Source organism: Sinocyclocheilus anshuiensis, unplaced genomic scaffold (assembly GCF_001515605.1).
Source record: "Sinocyclocheilus anshuiensis isolate Anshui unplaced genomic scaffold, SAMN03320099.WGS_v1.1 scaffold1463, whole genome shotgun sequence".
Taxonomy (NCBI): domain Eukaryota; kingdom Metazoa; phylum Chordata; class Actinopteri; order Cypriniformes; family Cyprinidae; genus Sinocyclocheilus; species Sinocyclocheilus anshuiensis.
In genome coordinates, this window is record NW_015536784.1 from 661,572 (window position 1) to 688,442 (window position 26,871).

The 26,871-nt window shown below is 37.0% G+C and overlaps 2 protein-coding genes across 6 annotated transcripts in view; both read left to right on the top strand.

Moving 5' to 3' along the window:
* Window positions 1–19,528, top strand: part of LOC107655531 (CSC1-like protein 2) — a 31,229-nt gene extending 11,701 nt beyond the window's left edge. Inside the window, exons 2-24 of one of the 4 annotated variants that reach the window (XM_016443067.1) lie at window positions 2,436–2,660; window positions 3,804–3,883; window positions 5,494–5,538; window positions 7,480–7,570; window positions 9,276–9,313; window positions 9,973–10,115; window positions 10,245–10,296; window positions 10,383–10,491; window positions 11,285–11,355; window positions 12,423–12,503; window positions 12,937–13,060; window positions 14,139–14,272; window positions 14,489–14,626; window positions 16,315–16,468; window positions 16,580–16,686; window positions 16,818–16,904; window positions 17,458–17,523; window positions 17,644–17,806; window positions 17,909–18,014; window positions 18,107–18,274; window positions 18,579–18,694; window positions 18,797–18,859; window positions 19,041–19,528. In XM_016443067.1, coding sequence (XP_016298553.1) covers window positions 2,466–2,660; window positions 3,804–3,883; window positions 5,494–5,538; window positions 7,480–7,570; window positions 9,276–9,313; window positions 9,973–10,115; window positions 10,245–10,296; window positions 10,383–10,491; window positions 11,285–11,355; window positions 12,423–12,503; window positions 12,937–13,060; window positions 14,139–14,272; window positions 14,489–14,626; window positions 16,315–16,468; window positions 16,580–16,686; window positions 16,818–16,904; window positions 17,458–17,523; window positions 17,644–17,806; window positions 17,909–18,014; window positions 18,107–18,274; window positions 18,579–18,694; window positions 18,797–18,859; window positions 19,041–19,199 — 2,490 coding nt within the window. In that variant the 5' untranslated portion in view covers window positions 2,436–2,465 and the 3' untranslated portion in view covers window positions 19,200–19,528. Of the gene's footprint in view, window positions 1–2,435; window positions 2,661–3,803; window positions 3,884–5,493; window positions 5,539–6,118; window positions 6,185–7,479; window positions 7,571–9,275; window positions 9,314–9,972; window positions 10,116–10,244; window positions 10,297–10,382; window positions 10,492–11,284; window positions 11,356–12,422; window positions 12,504–12,936; window positions 13,061–14,138; window positions 14,273–14,488; window positions 14,627–16,314; window positions 16,469–16,579; window positions 16,687–16,817; window positions 16,905–17,457; window positions 17,524–17,643; window positions 17,807–17,908; window positions 18,015–18,106; window positions 18,275–18,578; window positions 18,695–18,796; window positions 18,860–19,040 lie in introns of all 4 variants that reach the window. The other 3 variants (XM_016443056.1, XM_016443061.1, XM_016443074.1) reach the window with 3 other exon arrangements.
* Window positions 19,529–23,033: 3,505 nt separating this feature from the next.
* Window positions 23,034–26,871, top strand: part of LOC107655560 (zinc transporter ZIP9-like) — a 7,507-nt gene continuing 3,669 nt past the window's right edge. Inside the window, exons 1-5 of one of the 2 annotated variants that reach the window (XM_016443082.1) lie at window positions 23,036–23,140; window positions 24,001–24,132; window positions 24,549–24,654; window positions 24,861–25,034; window positions 26,060–26,128. In XM_016443082.1, the coding sequence (XP_016298568.1) occupies window positions 24,037–24,132; window positions 24,549–24,654; window positions 24,861–25,034; window positions 26,060–26,128 (445 nt within the window). In that variant the 5' untranslated portion in view covers window positions 23,036–23,140; window positions 24,001–24,036. Of the gene's footprint in view, window positions 23,141–24,000; window positions 24,133–24,548; window positions 24,655–24,860; window positions 25,035–26,059; window positions 26,129–26,871 lie in introns of both variants that reach the window. The other variant, XM_016443092.1, reaches the window with a different exon arrangement.

Sequence of the window (26,871 nt, forward strand, 5' to 3'; positions counted from 1 at the left end):
TCTGTGGTTCAGGAGTGGCTTAACAAGTGGAATACGACAACTGTAGCCAAATTCTTTGACACGTCTGTGTGTGGTGGCTCTTTTTGCCTTGACCCCAGCCTCAGTCCATTCTTTGTGAAGTTCACTCAAATTCTTGAATCTATTTTGCTTGACAATCCTCATAAGGCTGCGTTTCTCTCGGTTGGTTGTGCATCTTTTTCTTTCACACTTTTTCCTTCCACTCAACTTTCTGTTAACATGCTTGGATACAGCACTCTGTGAACAGCCAGCTTCTTTGGCAATGAATGTTTGTGGCTTACCCTCCTTGTGAAGGGTGTCAATGATTGTCTTCTGGACAACTGTCAGATCAGCAGTCTTCCCCATGATTGTGTAGCCTAGTGAACCAAACTGAGAGACCATTTTGAAGGCTCAGGAAACCTTTGCAGGTGTTTTGAGTTGATTAGCTGATTGGCATGTCACCATATTCTAATTTGTTGAGATAGTGAATTGGTGGGTTTTTGTTAAATGTGAGCCAAAATCATCACAATTAAAAGAACCAAAGACTTAAACTACTTCAGTCTGTGTGCATTACATTTATTTAATACACAAGTTTCACAATTTCAGTTGAATTACTGAAATAAATGAACTTTTCCACGACATTCTAATTTATTGAGATGCACCTGTATTATCATAATATTGATATATCGATCGATATACTCCTGTATCGAATCGTAATCGTATCGTAAAATTTTTTGAGGTATCGGCAAATATCATATCGCTGGGTATGAGAATCGATACCGTATCGTATCGTGACGAACCATCCGATTTACACCCCTAGTCATTTGCAGTCCTTAATGGTAGTGGGCAGCACTAAAGTGTTCCTTTGGCGCTATTTGTTTGTCAAAATTCCCTGAATGGTGGAAATTTCTTTGCAGGGTGATAATAAGTATTTCAGCAACCAGCAATTGGTGCTTTCTTTCCTTGATGTATCAGAAGTGAAATGATGTCAAAGATGATGCTTATGACTGACCTCACCTTCAGCTGATTTGGCACAGAACTTGGTTTGATAGGAAACCCTGCATGTGACTTTCTCTCCCCCATCACCCTTATGTGCTGTATTTATTTTCAGTTGGAAAAGTCTGAGTCCTGCTGTCACGGTTAACATAACCTTGGTTCTACAAATGACAAGCAGATTAAACTGTAATATTTGTTTAACCTCATTAACCATGGCAATGCAGACATCAGTTCAAATTAACCCCACTTAATTTGATTGCACATTTAAAGCATCATTATTTTAGTACCATTGACATACTATTATAGGTTTTGAATGTTTTATATATATTTTTTATATTTATTATTCTTTTGTTGTATGTTTTTCTATTATAATGTCTATGTATAGTTTTGTACATTTTATTTCAGCTTTAGTTCAGTATTTTGTTTTTGTTTTAGCTAGCTAAAATAAGTGTATTTTTTATACTGTATTTAATTTCAGTTAACCTTTATTTCAAGTAACTAGGCTTTTATGGGGGCTTTTTAGACTGGAAAAAAAGGGGAAACCAATGCAAACATCAAAATTTCTTCTTTTTTGCTTCACAGATGAAAGATCAATTCCTGTGAACTATTCTTTAATATTTGAAATAGACAGTATTGGCTGGGAATTTTACACTGTTCCCTCAGGAAGAACTTGGTACATTTGGCACATTTTGCTTCAGAGAGTCAAGCTTGAACTGACTGACTGACCTCTGTTTGTCCATTGTCAAGCAGTTGCGTGGCTGATCTCACTGTAGGAGCAATATAGATGTGTCTGTGTTGAGTCAGCAGCAGCATGCCAGAGCACAGCATGCACAGTCTTAGAGGTCCACGAATGTTTTAATGTAGAGATCTGTTTTCAGTTACTCACAGCAAAGCTTTCGTGCAGTTACATAATTTGCTAAGTCACACTTTTAGACACCAGGCTGATTTATGATATTGAGCTGTGGCTGCCGATGTGTGTTTCTCTGCATTCTCTCATAGGTTACCAGGACTGGTCTTTCCTGTCTGATTATTTCCAAAACCGTTCTCTTTACTTTTTAGAAGAAAGCTTGAGCCAGATTCATTGTTTGCTTTTAATGTAGCCTTTTTGATCTTTAAATATGCTAGTTCAGCTATGTAATTCTCTATAAAATCTGAATTGTCTATGCCATTTCTTAAAGTAGTTCACCTTAAAAAGACTATACTGCCATCATTTACTCTCCGTCATGTTGTTCCGAACTTTCTTTCTTTCTGTAAAACGCAAAAGATCGTAAGCAAAATAACAGACTCATGCAATGAAAGTGGGCTATTTTTTTTCCCGTTGCACATACAGACCCCATGATGTGATCAGTATTAGAGCTTTGAGTCATCTGTATGCTAGTATACCCCTAAAAATTCACTTTTAAAATACGCATAATCACCCTCTACATCTTGTCTCCTAACAGGTGGAGTTTCATTATGCAGCAGTACTGAGGATGCTAATTGTCTTAGCTTTGCTCATGATGGCTGCGACCGGTGAAGCTGAGGTCTGCACAGGCTCTGACAACTGCTCCAGCTCCAATGGCTCCAAGGACTTTTGCTATTCGGCCCGGATCCGCAGCACCGTGCTCCAGGGCCTGCCCTTCGGAGGAGTGCCCACCGTACTCGCCCTTGACTTCATGTGCTTCTTGGTGTGCATCACAAGCTTACAATTTTCAGTTGTTGTTCATTTGCCATGAGTTTGTCATTCAAAGTCAACATGCAATCAGTCTTTATCATCTTTACTTTCTTAATACCTGTTCCTGGTCTAATGCATGATTCAGGCTTCTTGTTGAATGTTAACCCATTGTAAAATAGTTGTTTAGTCATTGTTTAGGTTAGTCTTGTAGGTAATGGACTTTTTAATAGGACATCCAACACCATAAGGAAAACAGTCTATTCTGATATGGAACACCCTCGTTTCACAATCCAAAAGTCCATTTTTTGTTGTTTTTTTTAATGCATCACATTACAGAAATAAAATGGGTTGTGAAAGCTGTTTCCATGTTGACTTTAAAATGAAAACAGACTAGGGCTGCACGATAAATCGCATGCGATATTTAGTGCGCATCTTGTTAAAACAGACACTGAATGAGCGGCGCCTTCACAAAGAGGCTTCACAATGTCGCTTTCCAAAACCTTCATCTTCCCTGCTTCTCTCTGGTTGAATGAGCTGCCAACCTCCACCCAACTGCAAAAACTATCACAACTGTCAAGAAGCAATTAAAGGCACACTTTTTCTGCCGGCACTTAACCACTCTACAACCCTAAACCAATGCACTTGCAAAAAAAAAAATCATTTTCTTTCACTTCTCTACATTTCTCCACTGCTCTAGTTTGTTTCCCAATCTAGCAATCTTATCAATGTGGCATACTGAGAATATTGTTGGTTCTGTGACAAATTGCTTATGCTAATCTATTTGAAGTCACTTTGAATAAAAGCATCTTCTAAATGCATAATGTAAGTGTTAATAAACAAGTGGCTGAGGATGCGTAAAACAGTGTCAAATTCAGTGGATGTCAGCAGAGCTTTTGTGAAATTCTGCAGGCCTGTATGATCCACAATGCACATATTTCTGATTATTTTGGGTCTCAGAAAAAAAAACTCAGCGAAGTTCTTGTTTTCCAGCAGTTCTACATTTTAGCACTGTAGGAATGTGTTTCATAATTGTGCTTAATTTGCATGTGCTATTTGTCACATATTTGTGGTGTTGTGAACAGGGATTTGCATTTAAATGCATGTGTGGAATGAGATGTGAAATTGAATGTGTAATGTGTATGTTCTGTGTCTCCAGGTGCTGCTATGTGTGTTCTCTGTCTTGAGGAAGGTGGCGTTTGATTATGGCCGTCTTGCATTGGTCTCGGATGCTGACAGGTAAAAAATGAATAGCAGCTTTCTTTAATATACAATTTTAAACAAAAATGAATTTACCATTTCACACGTAGGCCTGTTCTGTCGTTATTCTCATTACTGCAATGTGCAATAATTCTAATTTGCATTACCATAATATTGAAAAATGTATTTAAAAAAAAACAACAACTGCACCATTCCGGCCGTATTCCCAGTGTTTCATACTGCAGCCTCAGCTGGCTGCATTATCACAGCATGCTCTTGGCCCCAATATAACCCCAAACAAACACTCATCTTTCCTGCACTGAGTAACATTTTGTGAAACCGTCAGGCTGTATATTTACAGCTGGACACTCAATCCATCAGTCACGATTTGGACAAGACCTCTGATTTGGCAAAATAAAAGAGAAAATGTATCCTGTAGCAGTGTGTTTCTTGCATTGAACGCTGCAAGCCAGCAGCATGACCTCAGCAGCTGCATAATGGGTTTAGCTAATGGATTGGTTGTACAGATCTGAAGATTCTACCTTTCCAAAAGCTCAGCCAGTCTTATTTGATTAGTAATATGACCCTGCCTTTCAATCACACTCACATCCTTCGATTTGGAAACTGGTTTGACCGGCATGTAAGTGCACAAGAGATTACGTTTAAGGGAGATCTGATTATATTCCGGGCATCTTAATCATAATTTTTTTGTCCTGTCAGATCCAACAGTCACTACACAGATGTCAAAAGCTGTTTTTACTACGCAGATGTCAAAAGCTGCTCTCCATGTTTCAGGCTAGTTAAAAAAAAAAAGCCATGATTCAGCTTGAGTCAGATCCACTCACTATATTTTAAGACCAAGTCTTGGGTGGCATCTAGCCATTTTTTAAGCATTATTTAAGAAGGTGTCAACCCTTAAATAAATGTGATGAGTTTTTGTGTGTACCCATCCAACATTCATTGATCTGTTTTGAACATTTAGTTCCATAAACACTTCCCTGAATTACAACACGTACATTATGACTGCCCAGTTCTCTATTTAAATGTCATAAAAGTTTAAAAGTGAAACCCTGAAAAATCCAATCATGAAGCCAAGTGCCTGTTACAACTTGGCAGTGCATTACTTTTTTAATGAATAATTCAACAGTTAATTACTGCACTCCTACCATTGTTATCACATGTACATGAGTTTGTCCCAAGTCATTTTACATGTTTTCATCCCTAAAACGTGTAGAACTGTTTCCTTATGTCATAGATTAATCTTGCTTACAAACAGGTCAAGCTGACATTACTAGTTTGAAAGTGTGAAGTTTGTGGTGAAGTAATGTGGAACCGTAAAGCTGTCAACAAACCTGAAGATACGTGCTATTAACTATAGAAAAATGCAGTCCAATCAGAAACAAGTTTTTTTTTTGATTTGATAAAAAAAAAGACAACTGTGTCACATGACATCTAACAACAAGAATGCAAAATTCATCGAAGGTTTGATTTGATTACATGTAATAACCTGCTTAAGCCAAGGAAAATGAAGAATTACTAGTATCATTGCATCTCAGCTGAGTAATATTATGTTCTTCCTCCAAATGATTGATCTCATATTTTGACAGATTTCTGTCAAGCATGAACTTTAGTAATTTCTTTTCCCTCAGCCGTAGGCGGAATCAGCACTATCAACGTCTGGACGAGCAGGAATAGTATGTGTTGTTTTTAAACTTCAGCTCTCTCTTTCAAGGACGACTTGTGTCTGCTTTTTGAATTTACCCTCTGGCATTTCTTCTGCTGTGTGCCCTATCGGGAGAATTTGGGGTGAATTTGTTCACTATGTACTGTTTCTAACTCTTTACTTCTTTCTATTGTCCTTTTTTTTTTTTATTACTTCCTTCCTAGAGTCCATTGGTTGAGGGTTTCTCGAGATACTCATGAAATGTACCTGAACTAATCAATATAACTGTGTTTCTTATGGATTGGTGTCTTTTTAAAGGTGAATTTGTGTAATTTCTGCATCAAACGAAATTGTACAAATGTTTCCAAACAGATTTCCTAAAGTCTCCTAGCACATTTTCTCATCCCCATCTTCCATTGTTATGATAAACAGATAGTCCTGTCCCAAACTCACAGTACAAGTTGGACCACTCAAACAAACAAGAGCAATGTTTTGCAAACTACACATGGTTTACTTATATTTTCTTTGCATGTTAAACTGGAATTGGGTTATTGTAACATTGCAAAAACTACACACTTCACCATTAAATAATATGTTTTCGTTCCTTAAAGCGTGCACTTTCTGGCTAGGGTCTTAGCACCCTATAGGTCCCACAGGGAAGAGGCTTACAGGGAGAGGTAAAACATCCTGTGGTGGCATAGAAAACCCCTGTGTAACTGGAAGACCTAGTTTTGATGGATACCTTTGATTTGTCCAGTTGTTTGATTGTTTTTGTCTATTGACAAATGAATAGGCTTGATACTTATTCCAAGTGCCCTGTAGAAGTGGTCCTGTAGACTCCAATTGTTTGTGAATATCGTAGCCAGGGAATGAAACACATACTGGCCCCAAAAATATTTTATATTTTAATATTTAAGGCATACTTACATATGCATGTATTTCAAACTAAATGGCATTTGTCAATTTTTTTTTTTTTTTAAACAGCACACCCACACTTTTAAGCTAAATGCAGTTGATATTTTGTTACCTAATGCACTTAAGTTCATATGAAGTGTGGCTTTTGGAGGCCACTGTATCATCAAGTAGAGTTATTGTAGTTTTATCTCTGCCCAGTTCTTGATGAGTCTTTCTCTGTTTAACACACTCTGGTTTCTAATCAACTCTAAATTTATGCTCCTCTCTCTGCATGTTCTTCTCCTTTCTAGGTTTACTGCAGTCTCTTTGTGAACAGTTTGTGTGCATTGCCTCTCAACCGCTAATGCTAACTCTGTGTTTGAGTTGTTTGCACAGTCACTTATTGCTGCATGCCTGACATGTGGTTAGCCCTGATATGGCCTGATGTAGCTGGAGTAATTTGAGCTTGGAGGGCCTAGCAGTGCCCATCACTTCTTACTAAGCTGGCATCGAATTGACCCTGTGAAGATGCTAAGATAAAGTTAACAAGTATTAAAAGATTAGTTCATCCAGAATTAAAATTTTGTCATCATTACCCAGCCTTATGTCGTTCCAAAACCCATATGACTTTCTTCTGTGGAACACACAAGATATATATGTATCATGATTTTTTTTTTTTCCATGCATGGTAGTAAATGTGGACTGAGACTTACAAAAAAAACTGGTGTGTTATTTGCTGTCAGTATTAGTTCTCAAATCTTATTCATTTGTATTAATTCATTAAAAAAAACATCACTGGTGCATAACACCAGGTTTCTCTCCTTACTGACGTGACAAGACAAGTTTTTATTTGTGAAGATTTTAACAAAAGAGATCTGTAGCCGAGGGAAAACCTTTTTTTTTTAGTGAATGATCATATTGCTTTTTGGGATGAACTAGTCCTTTAACATGATCATACAGATCAATCTACAATCCTTATTCTAATTACTGCTGAATGAAGCGGCATGCCAGTAAGTGACTGTACACTTCTGTGTTCGCTTGAGGGCATGTGTTTGATAATGTGTGTGTTTGTGTTCAGTGTGGCCTCCGCCATGCAGACGCCTGCTGACTCCCGATACGAGCGTCTCACCTCTGTGTCCAGCTCAGTCGACTTTGAGCAAAGGGACAATGTAAGTAGCTTGCAAGGTCATTAATGTGGATGCCCATGACTATGTTCAGAATGGAATACACTGTATACAGTCTACTTTGTTAAAATATGTATGTAAAACAGCATTCAGTATGCTGCAATGGGCATCAAACTTTAGTTTGCTACATAGAAACTTCTAAATACATCTGAGTTGTACATTCAGAGAATAATCAACATATAGGATTAAACTCTAGATTTAGATATTCTATGCGCATTACTAAATAGTAAAATGATACTGTGTAAATGCCCATTCACACCAAGAACTATAACTACAGTATAAAGATAACTATATTAGTGTCCACACCAACACACAATAACATTCTGTTTATCATAAGTGCATGCTGCAGTTATGTCATCTGCCACTTTGAATCTTCAAGCAATTTAAAGCCGAGTGGATTCTGGTTCACTGTAAATATTTTTATCGTTCATCAGTTACTGTAGAAAAATTAGTTCTGAAAGTGATTCTAACATCCAGTATCCTTATCAGGGATATTATTTATAAAACCAAAGCATAAAATAAGTTATTTATTTCAGTTAATGGCTAATTTATTTCAGCTAGTTGCCAAGGCATAATTTCTCATTTTTTAGTTTTACTTAAAGTACTAAAATAACTCAAACTAAAATAAAAATTAATAAAACCTATATAGACATTAAAAAAATAAATATAAAATGACAATAACACACTTACAAAATTCCTCAAATTAAAATGAAAAAGGAAAATATAAAAATAAAAGCTAATTCAAAATATTAACTATGAACTATATATATAAATATAAACTATATTATGTCAATGATACTAAAATAACACTGGCTTATTATAATAGTTATATAGTTATATAATGGTGTGGACTTCCCTATTCTCATACAATTAGAATGGTTATTAAAACTTTATAGTTATAAATATTGTTACAATTATCGTCCTTGTTGTGTACAAACCTTAAGGCTATATCTGCAATGCTCTTCATGTGAAAGTCAAAGCAGCACATAAGTCGAGAGGTGCAAGCCCTGGCATGAGTCATTTGAAAGGGAGATCATTCTCTAAATAGAAGATGAACTTGAGCGCATTACATCATCCGGGTTTCTGTCCATATAGAAAATCTGCATATTGTTCACAGTATACATACATACTACAAAAGTATTAAAGGTGCTATAAAAGTTTGCCATTCTGAACATACCCTTTGTCTTCCTTGCTCATGTATTCACTCTTTCACGCTCATGTTCACGCAGTCTGAAAAGCACACGCTTTTGTCATCTACTATAGCTCTGTCCCCCTTAATGCACACACACCTGTGCATTTCATAATAGCACACATGCCTTTTGACAGCCGTTTGTTTGCCTCTCCCTTCCCTGCTGTGATCTGGAATAACTGCACTTATGTAAACTGGTGTCACGTGCACCCACGCTGCCTCTAACAACTCCTTAAACCGCATTAGAGACTGTTAATGTCTCTGAAGGTGATGATACACAGGGCAACTTCTTGAGCAATGTTGCCGTCAGAGGGCAACCAAGTGAGACACAGTGCCCACAACCGATCTAAAGTATCCAGATAGAAATGTGTTGCCCATTCTCAATGGGAAAGTGCCCAAGCAACATTGCCCCGTATATCATCACCTTCAATGTTGAGGTGACTGACAGACAACAGTTAGAGTGCATTGAATATGATGTTCTTTTCTTTGTCTCCATTATAGGGCTTCTGTGCCTGGCTAACCGCCATCTTCAGGATAAAGTGAGTCCTTTCTGCATTTAATTTATGACCATACTGTAACTACTGAAATGAAGACTTCCTAATTATTCCTAATTATTATCTGATTACAAAACCCCAGTATATTAACACATAACCGCATTTACATGTCAGCAGTTCCCAGGGTCCGTTACTAATTAGAAGTAGAGGGACGTAAGATAGATACTACCATTCCTAAACACCAGAAGAAAATTATTTCAGTTGTTATATAAGAAGATTAAAGCTAAAAGTTTAGTATTATATTATATTATACTATATTCACTGTTATGCACTGTAATCAGATTTTCATCAAATATTTCATTTATAGTGTTTATATTGTGAATTGAATATTGTGCTTGTTTAATTAAATATTAATAGACTATTTTATTATTTATTAATATTTTTTGTTTTTTTTGCAAAACTGAACAGACTAGAATAGAACATTTTAAAATTGTTCTGATTTTTCTTTTCTTTTTTCTTTCTTTTTTTGAAGTCATGATAATAATAGTAAATGTAAATACATTATAGTTGGGTTTAAAGGTATATTGCTTGTTTTAAGGTATATTGCTTTGTGAATATGGTATTTACCCATTATTCAAATGAAGTTTAAGACATCTGGCTAAAAATGTTAATGTTATACTGACATATCTCTCTCACCCTTACAGAGATGACGAGATCAGGGAGAAGTGTGGTGAGGATTCCGTGCACTACCTCTCATTCCAGCGGCACATCATTGGTCTGTTGGTAGTGGTGGGCGTGCTCTCCGTGGGCATCGTCCTGCCCGTCAACTTCTCAGGAGACCTATTAGGTGAGTCAGAAAAGTTTGAGAACGAGTCATCTAGGATTACACATCTGAACACAGCCATTCGAGTTTCGCTTCCTGTAGTTTATGTGACTAAAGACCCTATGACCCATTTCTTATCTTCTCTTTCTCCAGAAAATAATGCCTACAGTTTTGGGCGAACTACAATAGCCAACTTAAAATCTGGGTAAGCCCGGGTAATATGACACTATGAAATAACTCTTGAATGACTGTTGATGAATGAATCATCCCTTTGTTTTTGCTCTCTTTCAGTAATAACCTGCTATGGCTGCACACTACATTTGCATTCTTATATCTGTTACTGACTGTGTACAGCATGAGGAGACACACATCAAAGATGCACTACAAAGAGGACGACTTGGTGAGCAGAGACAACTTCACCAAAACACTGCACAGAAATGTTCTGGGTTCAATACAAGTTCCAATCTACAGCATCTTTGTCATAATGTTCTTTACCACATAAAATAATCATAATAAACATAACATATGAGCATCACATTTCTGGTTTTAAGCCCTCCAGAACACTGGCCCATTTTAAAGTTTTACCTCAGTTGTAAGTGCCTTACAGTAACCACAATTTGTATCGAACCTGGAACATTCATTTATTTTCAGATTTTAACCTAAACCCATATTCATCATTACTCAAATATTTCTCTTTCCCGCTATGGACCTTAATCAGAGTAAACATCCCACTGCAACCCACTTTACTTGCATAATCTAGCATATTTTTGAGTGAAACGGGATATTTAACATGAAAAAAAAAAAATGAAGAGTGGAACTTGGGAATTGATTGGGTTAAAAGAAAAATGTATAAAGTGGTTGCAAAAAAAAGGTTGATGATGGTGAAGTTCCAGATGAAAGATTGCAAAATATATATATATATATATATTATAATGTGCACAGATGAATCGTCAAACAATGTAAAACTGCTTGGTTATTTCAATATTTTTAACAATGCAAACAGACTGTAAGTCTGTCTCTTCACAGACTCATACTTGGTGTCAAATGAAATATGTCTCTCCTGACTAAGGTCCATAGTTTAGTGCTGTGTAATATTGCTCTGTTAATGGGGATTAACATAGAGCATCAATCAATATTATAGTTGAAAGGATAATAAATAAACTCTGATGTCTCCAAATTGTCTCCATTCACAGGTGAAACGCACTTTATTCATTAACGGGATCGCAAAATATGCAGAAGAGAGTCAAATAAAGCAGCATTTCGAGTAAGTTCTTACTGAAAATACGCATGTTATGTCACAGTGTTAATTAGGATATGCCTTCCCATCAGCTGTAAGGGTGAAGTGTGTATTTATGCACCTGTATGACTCGCTTTCCTTTGTAGAACATTTCAAGAAAATATTTTGATAAATGTCTAATCCAAGTCAGTGGGGTCCAGTGTTGTCTGCTGAACCGTTTGTTGGATCTCATTGTGTGTTCTGCATAAGTAAGTCATTCAGTTTCGGAATGACATGAGGGAGAGTCAATAATGACATTTTTGGGTGGACTATCCCTTTAAGATTCCCCAATCCACAGTGAATTCAAGCTTAGTCCTGAGACGTGGCCCACGTAAGACAATGACAAACTTTTTTGTTTTAATAGGTCTAAAGTGGTCATGTGGCTACAAGATGCTCAGCGTGTCCATCCACTCAGTTTAACTAATCTCACTTACTGCTAAAGAATGTGCAGGGACAATACATGTCTTTAACTACTTCTGAGTCAAGGATTTCTAGTATAAGGCTGTGGGGCCAAAGTGACAATTGAGAAAGAGAAATGAGGATGTGTAGATAGAGGACAGGGAGGAAGAAAAGAGCAAACACAAATGAGAGCAGAAGACTCACAGACGTCTCAAAGCATATTGCAGTCTGTCCTACTGCAGCCAATTGGGAAAAGAGTCATCAGTCCTTTAGACTCCCACAGATCTATTACTTTAGGATGGATGGAAATTTTGACTTAATAGTGTACACATTATACTCCACTAATGTCTTCAGTGTTGTCTGTACATCATCTCACAGAGACTGCTGTGTCATTATTTAAAAAGCCTACCAATTTGTTGTATGCCAGTCTACTATTTTGGTACCATTGATTTTAGATTTACTCACCCTTATGCATCGCATAAAAAGAAACAGTGGCTGGTCATTTTACATGTCGGTCAGTTTCTTCCTGTCTAAGTGAGCCATTCTTGGCCCGCGTAAAGTAGTGTTGCGCCAGACAATGCTGAAGCCTGGCTCCTGCAAGTTTTGTCTCTCTTACACTTTTTTTCTCCTTTTCATCTCTTTGTGTTCATATCCAGGAAAGCATATGAAAGCTGTGTGGTTCTGGATGCTCGCATTTGTTACGACGTTGCCAAGCTTATGTCCCTGGAGTCTGAAAGGTACAAATTTTACAAGCTTAGTTTAGACAAGTTTCAGCCACCATTTTAAGTACTGTACACAAGGAACTTTCTATGAATAAGGTACAGATTTGTGTCCGATTCCTTTTTTTAAATAGTATTTTATATAGTTACATTTTCATGTTTTTACTGTACATTGCTACATTATGCCAATCACCCAAACCTAGGTTTTAAGCCTCATTTAAATAAAAAATAATAATAAAATGACTCCTTTACTATTTATTTTGACCTCTTAAGGTCAAACTAAACAGTATTTTCTGTCTGAACAACATTCTGCTTTCAATGACCCTTTGATGAAAAAGAACAAAAATTGACCTTAAATTGTACCTTCTTTATGGAAATTGCAACTAAAATGTTTTGGAAGTAAACTTCACAGTCAGGCTCAATTCGATGTTCTTGACTTTGTCTTATTCAGGAAAAAGGCAGAACGCAGCAAAAAGTTCTACACAGACCTGATGGCCAAGGAGCACATCCCCACTATGATTAACCCCAAACCCTGCGGCCACCTCTGCTGCTGCATCATCGCGGGCTGCGAGCAGGTCAGGTCAAATGCAGTATAACCTCTCAAGTTTCAACCCAAAGTGTTTTGAATAGTAGTGGGTTTCTAGATCCCTCATTAGTAAATGACTGATCATGCATTTCACTTCACATTCAAATATAAATCAGAAATGCATGAACTGTCATCATGAATACACAACTTTTTCCCATCAGACACGCAGTCAGTGTGTCACATCCTCTGTCTCGTGTTCTGCCTGTAGCTCCGCTTCATTATATTTACATCATCGCGGGCTGCGAGCAGGTCAGGTCAAATGTCAATATTCAAGTGTTTTGAATAGTAGTGGGTTTCTAGATCCCTCATTAGTAAATGACTGATCATGCATTTCACTTCACATTCAAATATAAATCAGAAATGCATGAACTGTCATCATGAATACACAACTTTTTCCCATCAGACACGCAGTCAGTGTGTCACATCCTCTGTCTCGTGTTCTGCCTGTAGCTCCGCTTCATTATATTTACAGTCAGGATGATGTACGCTCTGCTGCTGTGAGACATGTTCAACATCAGCACGGGTTTATTCAGCAGCTCCCAAGCTCCTTATTAGATAAACAGATTTCCCATTTGTCACTAGTCATTTTTCTGTAGCACTTCATGTCCCCCTGCTGGCCGATGACTGGAATGCTGTAGTCAGTATGGCTGCTGGAAAAACAAGCTCTTAACTGGCAGGCTTACAAAGCATTAAATAGAGGGTTTGTTGATTAATTGTTGACTTGAAGCATTGAGAAGTAACAGAATTCAAAGGGACAGTCACCTGACGTTAACACTGTAAAGCCTGACATATAAAATAATAGTCAAAGAAATCTCAAATAAAATAAAAAAAAGTTTGCATATGTGTTTTTGTTGAGTTGATCTTATTTGATACATCAGGCAGAAAAAAATAGTTTTATTCAGAGGCCCAAACTGAGCAAAAATATGCAATTTGGTGTAGATGCTGATATTTATATGGCCAAAAAGTAAGATAAAATTAAGATTATATATAAATGAAGATTATATATAAATGAATGTCTTTAAAATCAAGTGCATTTTAACTCTTGTAATGCTAATCCATTCCTGCAGGAAGAGGCTGTGAACTACTACACTAAGCTGGAGGCCAAACTGAAGGAAGAATACAGAAAAGAACGAGAAAAAGTCAACACTAAACCTCTGGGAATGGCTTTTGTTACCTTCCAGAATGAAGCCATGACATCCCTGTAAGTCTAATAGACGTTTTGGTCTTTGTGTGTGAATAAAAGGCTGACCAAAGAGTATCATTGTGGTACTAGCTGTTCTTAGAGGTAAAATTGCACATGAATATTGTGATCATTCAGTATCATGGTATATTACCTTCTGATATCATCATGTTACCATCACAATACTTTACCAGAAGGAAAAATCATATTAATATCTGATTTTTTTACCCTTCCCAGCATCCTGAAAGATTTTAACGCGTGTCAGTGTCATGGCTGTCACTGTCGACGAGAGCCAAAGTCCTCCCCCTTCAGCAGCCTCCTCAACACGTACAACTGGACAGTCACTTATGCTCCAGATCCACAGAACGTTTACTGGTAACATCCTCATCCTAAATCTCATGAATTCATTATGAGCGTAGTCTCACAGAGCTAGACTTTGGACATAAAGCGGGATCCACTTTGCTGTTTCATTCTGGCCAAGAAATACCCACTTAGACAGGAAAGACTGACAACAGTTAGTTGTTTTTACATGCATGTAAATCTGAAATCGATGATTCCAGAATAATAATTCATTCTGAGCTGGATCTATAATGCATATTATTGCTAAATGATATTGCAATTTCATATGCAATATGCATTAGATTGTGCAGGTTTGTGGGCTATTTTTGGAGACAGTGATCAAGTTGCATATTGTTTCAAAGTAGATTTACAGAACATCATGATGTTAATGTTTATAATATCTTAATATCTTCATGCCTTATAGTTGCTTTTAGCAGATTAGAGCTGTGCGATAATATAGTTTACATTTTGCAATGATACAATCAACCTATATTGCTTGATTGCTATACTATGTTGCAATATAGTATATATCGGCCAACACAAGTATACTGTGTGTATGTGGATACATTTGTACATAAAGGCATATTAAATTTTATATATAGAGCTGGACGATAATATAGTATAATAAAACAAAAAATCAGCAGGTGAGATTTGATATACATACAAGTATATTCCTTTACGTGAGTGTACTATATGTATGCAAATAAAGTTGGATATATAATATATGTTCAACTTTACATATAGAGCTATATGATAATACAGTTTACATTTTTGCAACAATATAAACAATCATGCAGGTGAGATTTGCTATATAGTATAGATTGCTCTATGTGAGTATACTGTATGTTTGCAGGTAAAGGTGCTATATACTACATACCACTTAACGTGAGTGTACTGTATGTATCCAGTAGGGCTGGGCGATATAGCTAAAAAATGTATATCTTGATATGTTTCCAAATTTTGACAGTCATTGATATATATCAATATTCTTCCATTTGCTCCATGAAAAAAACATGATCTTTGGAGAACATTTATTGAAAAACATCTGATGTGTAACATCATATTAGTTCTATGCATTACAGTAGGTCTTAATATATAGACCGTCTGTCTCATTAATGTTAATCAAACAATAAAAGAAAAGAGGGAATCACTCGCTGCTCTTGATTGAACTACTTGATTTGTAATGAATACGTTACATATAGACTATGCAGTGATTTTTACATTTGATTATTTGTTTTCTTACCTGAATGATTCTGTTTAGATGTAAAATGAAGAAAGTAAAGCAGTGTTAATTTAATTTGTTTCTTGTATTTGTACTACTGTTTAAAGTAACAAAAATATATTATGATTAATATAGTTGTTATTATTATTAAGAAAAAAATTGGAGGAAAAGATGCATCATGATGCATCAAGAATCATTTTATAGTCGAATCATTACCCTCTAAATCGTAATCGAATCGAATCATGAGGCAAGTGAAGATTCACACATCTTCTGTGATTGGTCAAAACACCCCACATGGTGCATTGTGGGATCATCGAAAAAAAAAGTTGAACATATATTTTGTCCATATCATTTTGAAGGTTTTTTTTAATAGAGAATGGGAAAATTACAAGAACTCATTATTGAACATTTGCTCATTGTGACTCATTTTGCCAGCACGGGTCACATATAGTAGTTGTATAATTCATTACATAAATCGTGACTCGTACCTTGTTTTTCACAGGGAGCATTTGTCCACTGGTGGCCTCAACTGGTGGCTCCGCTGCTTTATCATCAACTGCTTTCTCTTCATCTTGCTCTTCTTCCTCACCACCCCTGCTATCATCATCTCCACCATGGACAAGTTCAACGTCACCAAACCCGTGGAATACCTGAACGTAAGGAGTCTGTTAAACTGGGTGTTAATGAGCATTAAATGCAGTGTGATTATTGGGTCATGATTCTGTCACTCATCACCTCCCTTCCTTCCCCCGTGTCTATTCCTCCAGAACCCTATCATCACTCAGTTCTTCCCCACCCTGCTGTTGTGGTGCTTCTCGGCCCTTCTCCCCACCATCGTCTACTACTCCGCCTTCTTTGAGGCCCACTGGACACGGTACAATGCCAAATTCTGTATATCCATGAATTTTGAATGACCTAGAGTTAGAGTTTCTGAACTAACCCATTTTCTGGTAGACACAAACCTGGTGGTCCCAAGCTCAAAATATACATGACTTTTCCTTTTAGATCTGGAGAGAACAGAACCACCATGCACAAATGCTACACGTTCCTCATCTTTATGGTTCTGCTGCTGCCATCTCTAGGACTGAGCAGGTATTTTATAACACTCGGTTTACATAGAAAATTTAGAAATACAGCTGTTATGCTAGACAAAATACAGTTATCCCATCCTAGCTTTTAAAATGCCTTCAAATAGCACTGACTGAAAATAGTATTACATTTTCGAGACATATTATATTCAGGTATTTCGTATTAGGTATCAACATTCATCAGCAATATTTCACAAAACTGTTACTTAGTCCTAATTTTACGTTTTGCATCCTAACTATTTATATTATGTTTTATTAAGTAATATGTTCCTGAATAAACAACCTTTCAACAAAATGCTGAAAATTACCAACCATTAAGTTTTTGATATAATACGCTAATTTATGCGATTTGTGTATTTTAACTTGAAATAATAGTAATTTGTATCATTGAAAAATCTTTTTCAATACAAATATTGCATTTTTGTGTATTTTCACATCAAAAAGATTCTTTCTGATTATAGGAAATGGAAAACATCTCTTTATCCTGGTTGTGTTTGCCGTGTTGCCTCATTTCTCATTTGTATTAAACATTTCACACAATCTTTTCCAAAATGCAGTTTGGATGTTTTCTTCCGCTGGCTCTTTGACAAGAAATTCCTCGACGAGGCAAAAGTCCGATTCGAGTAAGTCCATGAGAGGATTTGCAGCTCTAAAATCCTGTGTTACAGGGGTTGTTGTTACGAAAACATTTGGTTTATGCATATTAAAGTTTTATGGCTTGATTTATTTTTTGTCTCTATTAGGTGTGTCTTCCTTCCAGATAATGGAGCTTTCTTTGTGAACTATGTCATTGCGTCTGCCTTCATTGGTAACGCCATGGACCTGTTACGCATTCCTTATTTCCTTATGTACATGATCCGGCTGTGTCTGGCACGTTCAGCTGCCGAGAGGCGCAACGTGAAGAAGGTCTGTAGAGTTTTAAGTACAACGGTCATTATACTCACCCTTACTGTTACTCTATTATGCTCAATAACTCATATCCTCATGCTTGGTTCCATTTTGTTACAGCATCAAGCTTATGAGTTCCAGTTTGGAGCTGCTTACGCCTGGATGATGAACGTCTTTACTGTGGTCATGACCTACAGCATCACCTGTCCAATTATTGTACCATTTGGTGAGAGACATTTCTCGCTGAAGAACTATAAAGAATTCTGGCATCATGGTGGCACGTTTAACACGATTATACGATTTTAATTTTGTCTGCAGGACTGATGTACATGCTACTGAAGCACCTGGTGGACAGGTATAACATGTATTATGCCTACCTGCCCTCCAAACTGGATAAGAAAATCCACTCTGGAGCTGTCAACCAGGTGGTGGCAGCACCCATCCTCTGCCTTTTCTGGCTGCTCTTCTTCTCTACTGTCCGTACAGGTAAGACAATGCCAGATAGTGGGTCTGTTCTAAACCCTAGCAAGCTGCCTACCTACACAGCATTTTTAGGCATCATAGGCACACTGTGTGGATGCAATGATAGTTCCAAACAGTAGGCAGCAAGGTTGCTCACTTGCACTTGGAGAGTATTGTGGCCCAGTGGAAAACCAGGTTGAGAATCAGTGCTCTAGATGTAACTGTAGAAAGATTATTGTCATAACTCTAAAATGATTTTTCTTCCTCTTCTCTGTTCTAATGTGATTTTTGTTCTCTTCTCTCTTGATTTCCTTGTTACATTTTAAAGGTTTTGTTGCTCCGACATCAATGTTTACCTTTGTGGTTCTGATCATCACCATCATCATTTGCCTCTCCCATGTCGTCTTCGGTCATTTCAAATACCTCAGTGCGCACAATTACAAGGTCAGAAATAGCTCTGTCTGTTTGATTATTTGTTTTTTATAAATAAATCCAAGCACAGAACTTTCTCTAATCTGCAGTGTGATTTTCCTGAATTCTCTACAGATCGACATGGACGGTGTGGACAATGGACGACCACCAGATGCATCTCAACCTGTCAAGTCTGTGGTAAGTTTTAATAATCACATCAGTGTCTCGCACATCATGAGCACGAAAGCTTTATTACACCCCTAATTTTTAGCATTAACAGTATTTATTTAGTAGTTATTCATCTGGCATCAACAAAATTCGATATTGTCACATCTGATTTTTTTCCCACTTTACATCTTCTCTTTGTATTCTATATCAGCAGACGTATGTCGCCCAAGTGCTACAGGACCCAAACACAGACGAGACGGGAAGTGGCGAGGACGAGGGGCAGGGGTCATCGCAGGATGAGGAGGGGGTGAACGAGGGTGATTTCCAATCAGGAGAGGACAGCCTTATTGAGAACGAGGTGCACCAGTGACCCAGGCAGGGTCACGCCATGTGTTGAACTTGGCAGGACTTTAACATGAAAGTAACATGAATCAAACGGAGATCCACTACACCTCACTTCACTTACTGAGCGTGTGAATCCATCACAGCTGACAGCTAAAACACTCATTTATCATTGAGGCTTGGAGACAGGATGGCCAATTGTCAAGAATTTGGAGTGGCTTGTGATTGTACTCCACCTATTTGAAACAGAGTTTCACAATTCTTCTTTACATTGGTTACCCTGTTTGTACGGCATAGTGTTGTCAAAAGTACCAACCGCGATACCAGTCGATACTGAAATTTTAAAACCGACCATTTCCCGCTAACATTTGAGCGCTATTGAGCAGATTCTTAAACACCGCTGATTGGCCATTGTGTTCAAGTGCTCAACAGATAAGACTGTGATTGGCTACAATGGTCATCGCTTCACGCTCTTCACCGAGCTCTTACACAGATACACACGGGAGCGTTTGAAAGCTGCGTCTATCAGAAGATCCCTAATATATCTGCACATAGACGGATCCTCTGATAGACGCAGCTTTCAAACGCTCCCGTGTGCTTCTGTGTGAGCGCTTGGTGAAGAGCGTGAAGCGACAGTCATATCTGTTGAGCACTTGAACACAATGGCCAATCAGCGGTGTTTAAGAATCCACTCAACAGCGCTCAAATGTTAGCGGGAAATAGACGTTTTTAAAATTTCAGCACCGACTGGTATCACGGTCGGTACTTTTGACAACACTAGTATGGCGTTTGGTAGATACCGAGTTTCTTGCCGTTACAAGCACATGTCTAGTAAATAAGACCAAAAACAGTAATGATTACTCATAATTTGCAATTAAAATTTTTTATTTACCTATGTTATGATGAATTAAAACAGCTATAGTGCTATCTCAGGTGGGCAGGAAAATTGTATATTAGGGTGGATTTCACATATACGCTTACAGTCTCCAAACCTTTTACATAAAGAAAATATTAAAAGATTTCTTCTTAGGAAAAGAGTTACATAGAATTATGTTCAGTTAACAGTTTGGTGACAGTTAAAAGCAAAAATAGATATATATGGCAACTATGATTTAATCAAATCATATACAGTCATTTGTTTTTAGAGCCCTAGCAACACCATTTCATGTTTACCATCTGTAGTACATAAAAACAGATAGGCCCAAAACATTTCAGTGATGGTGAATCACTATCACAATTTATCAAATTTTGTGAGAAATCATGTGTTAGAAATGCTTGTGTAATAAACATCAATCAGCATGACTGATTCAGTTTTGATTTAGAAACCAAATATTGTTATTTTCTTTGTCTCAGCTGAAATGGCACTACAGCACGATATATTTGAAGATGAGCAAATTAATGCAACTTTCAATCTTCTCTACCAAAGCCAATGTATTCAACATGAAGACCATTTCTAGTTCCTCTTGTATTAGTAATTGTTGGAAAAACAAAAGGATCGAAAAACTCACTCCAGCCTGCTGAATTAACCAACTGTGAGGAAAACCGCCACCAAACACTAATTGTCTCACCATATACTTGGACTGGAAAAGCCACTTTTAGACTCAAAGGCACATCACCATCCCTGGAACTATTCTCCTGTCTACCCTTACGTCTTCTGTGCATTCAGTGTTTAAATGTGGTATGACGCTACTTTCTGAATCAGGCATCAAATGGACCAACATTAAATTGTGTCGCTCTACTGTGGAATGTTCTGTCAATAACTGATACTGTAGCAGAAAAGAACTTAAACGCACAGCAAATTCCCTATGTGGGCTTAAAGGCGGAATTTGTGAATGTGAATATATTTTTTCTTTTTGTTATGCATGGGTATGAAATAATGGTTTCATCAGGTTTTGGTGATTGTTTTTTTTTTGTTTTTTGTTTTCTTTTTTATTGCCACTAACTAAGTGATGTACACATTACCATTTTCGATCATTTAACATATTTTACTACTCATAAATACTGTAAAGAGTGCATGGAAAACATAACCAGAAATCCCTGAACATCCTGAAAGTTGGGTTTATGATGATAGCAAGATCGCATTGGGTCATATATCAATATGTGTCTTGATTATGGCCGCCTTTATTGCTATAGTGGTGTGTTCCTTGCAATTTTACAAGAGAATGAGAAATAACAGACTCTGTTCCATGTTTCTTCTTACCTGTGGCCATTTACAAGCTTTTCGCTGACACTCTTGCAGTTGTGAGCTAATTTGACTGGGTTTATGCATCATTTAGTGGTTGAAGTCTGGAAAAAAAGAACACAAAAACTAGTACATTGACCACTATTTCTTAGCCACTGTTTTTTTTTTTTTTACTACACTCTTTATATCTGTTTTGTCACCATGCTCGGACATTTTTGCTACTGTGTCCATTATATACATAATGCATTTTTGTGTTTTTTGTGCAAGTCAGAACTGGAAACAAAATATTTTTTAGTTTTTCTTTCAAAAATGAGCAGACAAAGGCTGTGCCTGAGTACTTGCTTTAAAATATTTTTTTTTTCTTTGTCCAACCTCTATATGGTTGATCTTTCCTGCTAGTGGACTTAAATAGTTCTCATTGTGTCATTTATTGTTTACAGGAATAGCAATGCAGTGTTTAAACTGTCATTTTTTGCAACAAATGTTAACTTGAAACTTGTTTGCAAACTTGTGAATTAAACATTAGGAAGCTACTTAGTGATATTTTTAGTTAATTTATGTAAATCACACTAATCTACCAATCTATCACTGAGGAGCTTGTAACTTTTAAATGCAAATAACACTGTAGGCTATGCACTTCATGTGGAATATGTAACATTATCATGGTGTATGTAACAATATCAAGCCATTTTTGTCAGTGATCTTGTTTGGACAACACTGAGTAACTGCAGTGCTTTATACGTCTGATGCTCTTGCTGCTTAGATACTGTAGGTGATGACTGCACACTGGATCTATTTAAGGGAAAACACTGTTTCAAACATGATGCGGCAATAATTTATTTATGCATCTTTATAGGCTTTTCCCATTTGTTACAGATGTTGTCCATATTTATTTCATTTGTCTATTACTTTTCCATCTTTTGAATTAACCGGCCATTGGCCTGGAGTGAAGTGGATAAATCCGTGTAATATTTTTGTAAATAGAAGCATTGCGCTGCTCTTGGAACACTAAACTGTATTTGCATTTGTACAGCTTAGCCAGCAAAACCATGTACAGTCGACCATGAATTTTGCTTTTGTCCATTCAGATTTCCCTTAGGATCGTACTTCGCTTGCGATTGCTGTTTTTAATAGTTTTGTATCTCAACCCTCCGCTCAAATTATCTTTTGTAGTGTCATCCTCAAACTCTTCCATGTCTTTGAACAATAAAATAGACTGACAAAACCATATAAAGTGTCATGAAATGTAATTTACAAAGAAATACACTAACTGTGTTTCACTTAAATATAGTCATATAGGCTGTTTTATTCTATTCTAGTTAAAATTGCTGTCGTCTATTGAATTCTTTGCTAAAAAGCAATGCTAATTTTGGCACATTGTGTAAAAAAAAAAACATTGTTGATCTCAAAAAAAAATATATAGGTTTAAAAATGTATAAAGGAAAATGTCTCAATATGCAAGTGTCAAATCTTCATGATTTTCTTATTATAATACGGTTTTAAAACACTCTTTTCCTCCTTTAAGGAGTCATGATGTTATTTTATGGCAGCTTTCTTTTCTCTGCAACGAAATAGTAAGTTACAATCTTTGACCTCTCACGGTCTTGTGATGTGTCTCAAGAGAAAAGGAAAACAGGAACAGGGAGTCATAAGCTGATATCCGGTTCACTACTGAATCTTTAATTTCAACCGATTCTTTGCAATGATTCGGTCAAAACATTAGACTGCATTTGGCGTCGGCAGAAAGTGTTGTTTACCAATATTATTACCTAGAGAAAGAGATAAAGGTCATGATTGTCTTTCTATATTTCTTTATATAAATTAATTATAATATCAACGTTCTGAATTAATATCAACGTTCTGAATTCAAATCGTCTGTATGAATCTGATAACCGGCATATTAGCAGCATTCCAGTCGTGTTATTTTATTTTATTTAAAAATTCACATTATGTATATAACTTACACCTAAATGTTCTTATGACAATATTCTCAGCGAATATGTATTTAATATAGTTTAGAAGTAATTTGTGAAGAAAACGCGTCTTACCTCAGACGGTGCGCGTGTGATCTAAAGTTAATCAGTTCAACGGCTTTTACGATTTGAAATTTAGGCCACGTGTCTATTTAAAACGCGTAATAACGGTCACAACGTTTAAATAATATGAATATTCACAATTTACTTATAGAAGTCTTATATAAATTTTATTTATTTCTACAAATAACGTTCCCCAAACGTTGCAATGTGGTTATATTTTGGCTACGTATTCACAAACGTCTCGTTCAAATATACTGATTACGTTATTTAAATCTACATAAATCGAATTATACTGATACATTTTGTTATGCTTTGTATTCATATAACCCAATAGTGATGGCATACTAATAAACAGCCATTTTACTACAAAATTGACGCGTAAAATCCCCAGTGTCTTTCTGAGGACACTGACTCGGTTCGTTCAATAAAAGGAATCGATTCTCTCAAATGAATCGGACTCTCCCCTGAGCATTAGTATCATTATGTAATGCTGTTCATCGGACTCTAGGGGTGTAGTTTAGGGTTATGGAGGGTGTTGAGACGTGGATAACTCCACTATGCCTTCCAGCGAGTGTTCAAAGAGGATATTGTGTCTTGCTTTTGTGTTTTAGGGTGTTTGTGATCGGAAGGGCTGAAGAGCAGCAGTCATGGACGGAGCTTGGGCTGTTATTCTCATATCTCTGGCTATGTTCGTGGGATGTTTCGTGCTCGGGATAATTCCACTGTTGATCAATTTATCAGAGGTAAGATGATCACTATGCATATTCAACAAATGCTGATACGTTAACTTTATACAGTACTGTAAAGCAGAGCATAATGGAATCTGACAGATGATAAATGCAGATAAAAACCATGCTTACACACAATACAACACATGAAAATTGTAGCATGCATTACAAATGAAGTTTAACTATATCAGTAAGGTTTTTACTATACTTTGTGCTCTGCCCAGTGTATCGTTCGCTGGTTGTAGTTTCTGCATGTGATAGTTTCTGTAAATCTCTCCGTAGCAAACTCAGTTAAACTCCTTAGACTTCGAACTGTATATACTGTAAAACATAAAAGTCAATGACTATGAAGAGCTAAGGCAGTAACTATGTATTTTGGCATTGAAAATCAAGTTTAAAGTTATTTCACGACATTTTCTCCACCCTTACAGCAGAAACTGCAGCTGATTACTGTGCTGGGGGCGGGGCTTCTGTGTGGCACCGCCCTGTCAATCATCATCCCAGAGGGGGTGGAGCTAGTGCAGGAGTCATGGAAAGGTGAGACTTGCCATCTTCCTCCATTTCATTCATTTACTTCCCTATTCAGGGAATGAATATGCACAGCCATGCACACTTTTACAGTGCCTTTGTTTACTTTTATCCAAAGTAAGTTACCAGTTAAAACTCACTGCTGGTAGCCTCATATTGAGGAGATAACGATTGATTATGTTTGCCAGTACATGTTTCTCCTCCTCCTCATGTAGACTGGTATTGCTCTGCTATGGAAGAGAATCAAAATATCTCTGAATCAAATTCAACACTTCATCAAGCCGCAAAGAAAGGTCTGCGTCCTCACTTCTTCATAGGAATCTCTCTCGTCTTGGGCTTTACGCTCATGTTTGTGGTGGACCAGATTGCCAACTACTGCTCTATGCACGGTACCTCAATGCTTCGTCTTATCAGAAACACATTTCAATACTTATCCACTCACTTCTTCCACACAGAGGAATAGAAATGTATCTTGTGTTGAGAATAGAAATGTATACGGGTGACCATACGCCCTCTTTTTCCGGACAAGTCCTGACCAGGATTTCTGAATTGCCTAAAATGTCCAGGTTTTGGCTTTGTTTTCCTATTCTTCATATGTTATATGTACGTGTATTTGCATTGCTTTGATTGTTCTCTGTAGATCCCACCTTCTCGCACACCACGATTGGTCGATCGTGTACAATGCCAGCACACTATTGGTCAAACTGTTTTTCAGTCATTACCTGCAGCAAGTATAAAAACAATAGGAAAACAAAACCAAAACCTGGACATTTTAGGCAATTTAGAAATCCCGGTCAGGATATAAAAAAAAATGACGTATGATCACCCTAAATGTATGCTAATCTTAAAATAAACAAGATTCAATGTTTTGCTTTAAGCTTAGCTTTGTAATAATTTATACTGAATGACTCTGCAATCGTTCTGTATTAATTATTGAATTAAGTTATTATTTCATTTTGATTTGTTGCTTAATATTGTTTTTAATAGTTTCTGAAATGGTATACAATATAAAAATTCTGTAGTATGCATGCAATATTGTTTACTTCAGCAAGTTGCATCCAGTTATCATGTCAGAAATAAAAAATTATTTAGCATTTTTCACACAACGTCTTTTTAAAAATGTCCTAACTTTTAGTGTGGCTCTCTAAAAGTTTTTATTTAAAAAAAAAAGATTAGGATCTATTGTATGTACGTATGTATCTTCTATTTAAATTTTCAGTATCCTACTGTAATGTGATAAATCTCATTCTTACTGTATTATTGAGATTGTAAAGCACAATTGTAAGCATGCATTATGACTTGAATTTATTCCACTCGGCCGCAGACAGACATGTTGGAGTCTGCGGAAAAACAACCGGTGTGAAACGCTTTCAGATGCTCTCTTGAGAACGTTTCTGTTTGTCTTGTTTCCCAGAACCCCGAGCGCGCGTGTACAGTGGCAACAGTGTTACTGCCACCCTGGGTCTGCTTATTCACGCCGCAGGTAACAAAGGCTTCACTTCCACTATTATGTTCCGTATTGCCCAGACTCAACAGATCACATTACAGTGAATCATGCCCGTAGTGCTTGTCCTTCTGAGTATGGTTATTCAAGTCAATGAACAATGGGTTCTCAATTCTGCTTAATAAGCCTCCATTGTGTTTTTATCACAGCATCTGTCCTTTAATACCAAAAAAGGGACACTAAAAACAGACTAACCTCATTGTGTGGTTTGGTTTTCATGGCTAGTGTTACATTTCTGTTTTCAAATATTGGATTACAAGGAGTGCCAACAAAAAACATTAAAGGGGTCATATGATGTTGCTAAAAAGAACATTATTTGGTGTAATGAAATGTGTTTATGCGGTTTAAGGTTCAAAAAACGCATTATTTTCCACATACTGTACATTATTGTTTCTCCTCTATGCCCCGCCTTTCTGAAACTCGGCGATTTTTACAAAGCTCATCGTTCTGAAAAAGCGAGGTGTGCTCTGATTGGCCAGCTATCCAGTGCGTTGTGATTGGCCCACTGATTTCTAGTCGTTTCCTCTTTTGGAAGGCCAAACAAAGTAGTTTCACACGGCGGGCTTGAGAACGGCGCGGCCGGAGGATTCGACAAAGGAGCATCCGGCGGGTTTGTGGCAACCACATGTGACGACCCCGGGCTGGACTCCGCTTCGTCCACGGTGAAAGCCGATCCGGCGATCCACAGCGCAAAGTTGTTGTATTTCCTCAGCGACCAGCAC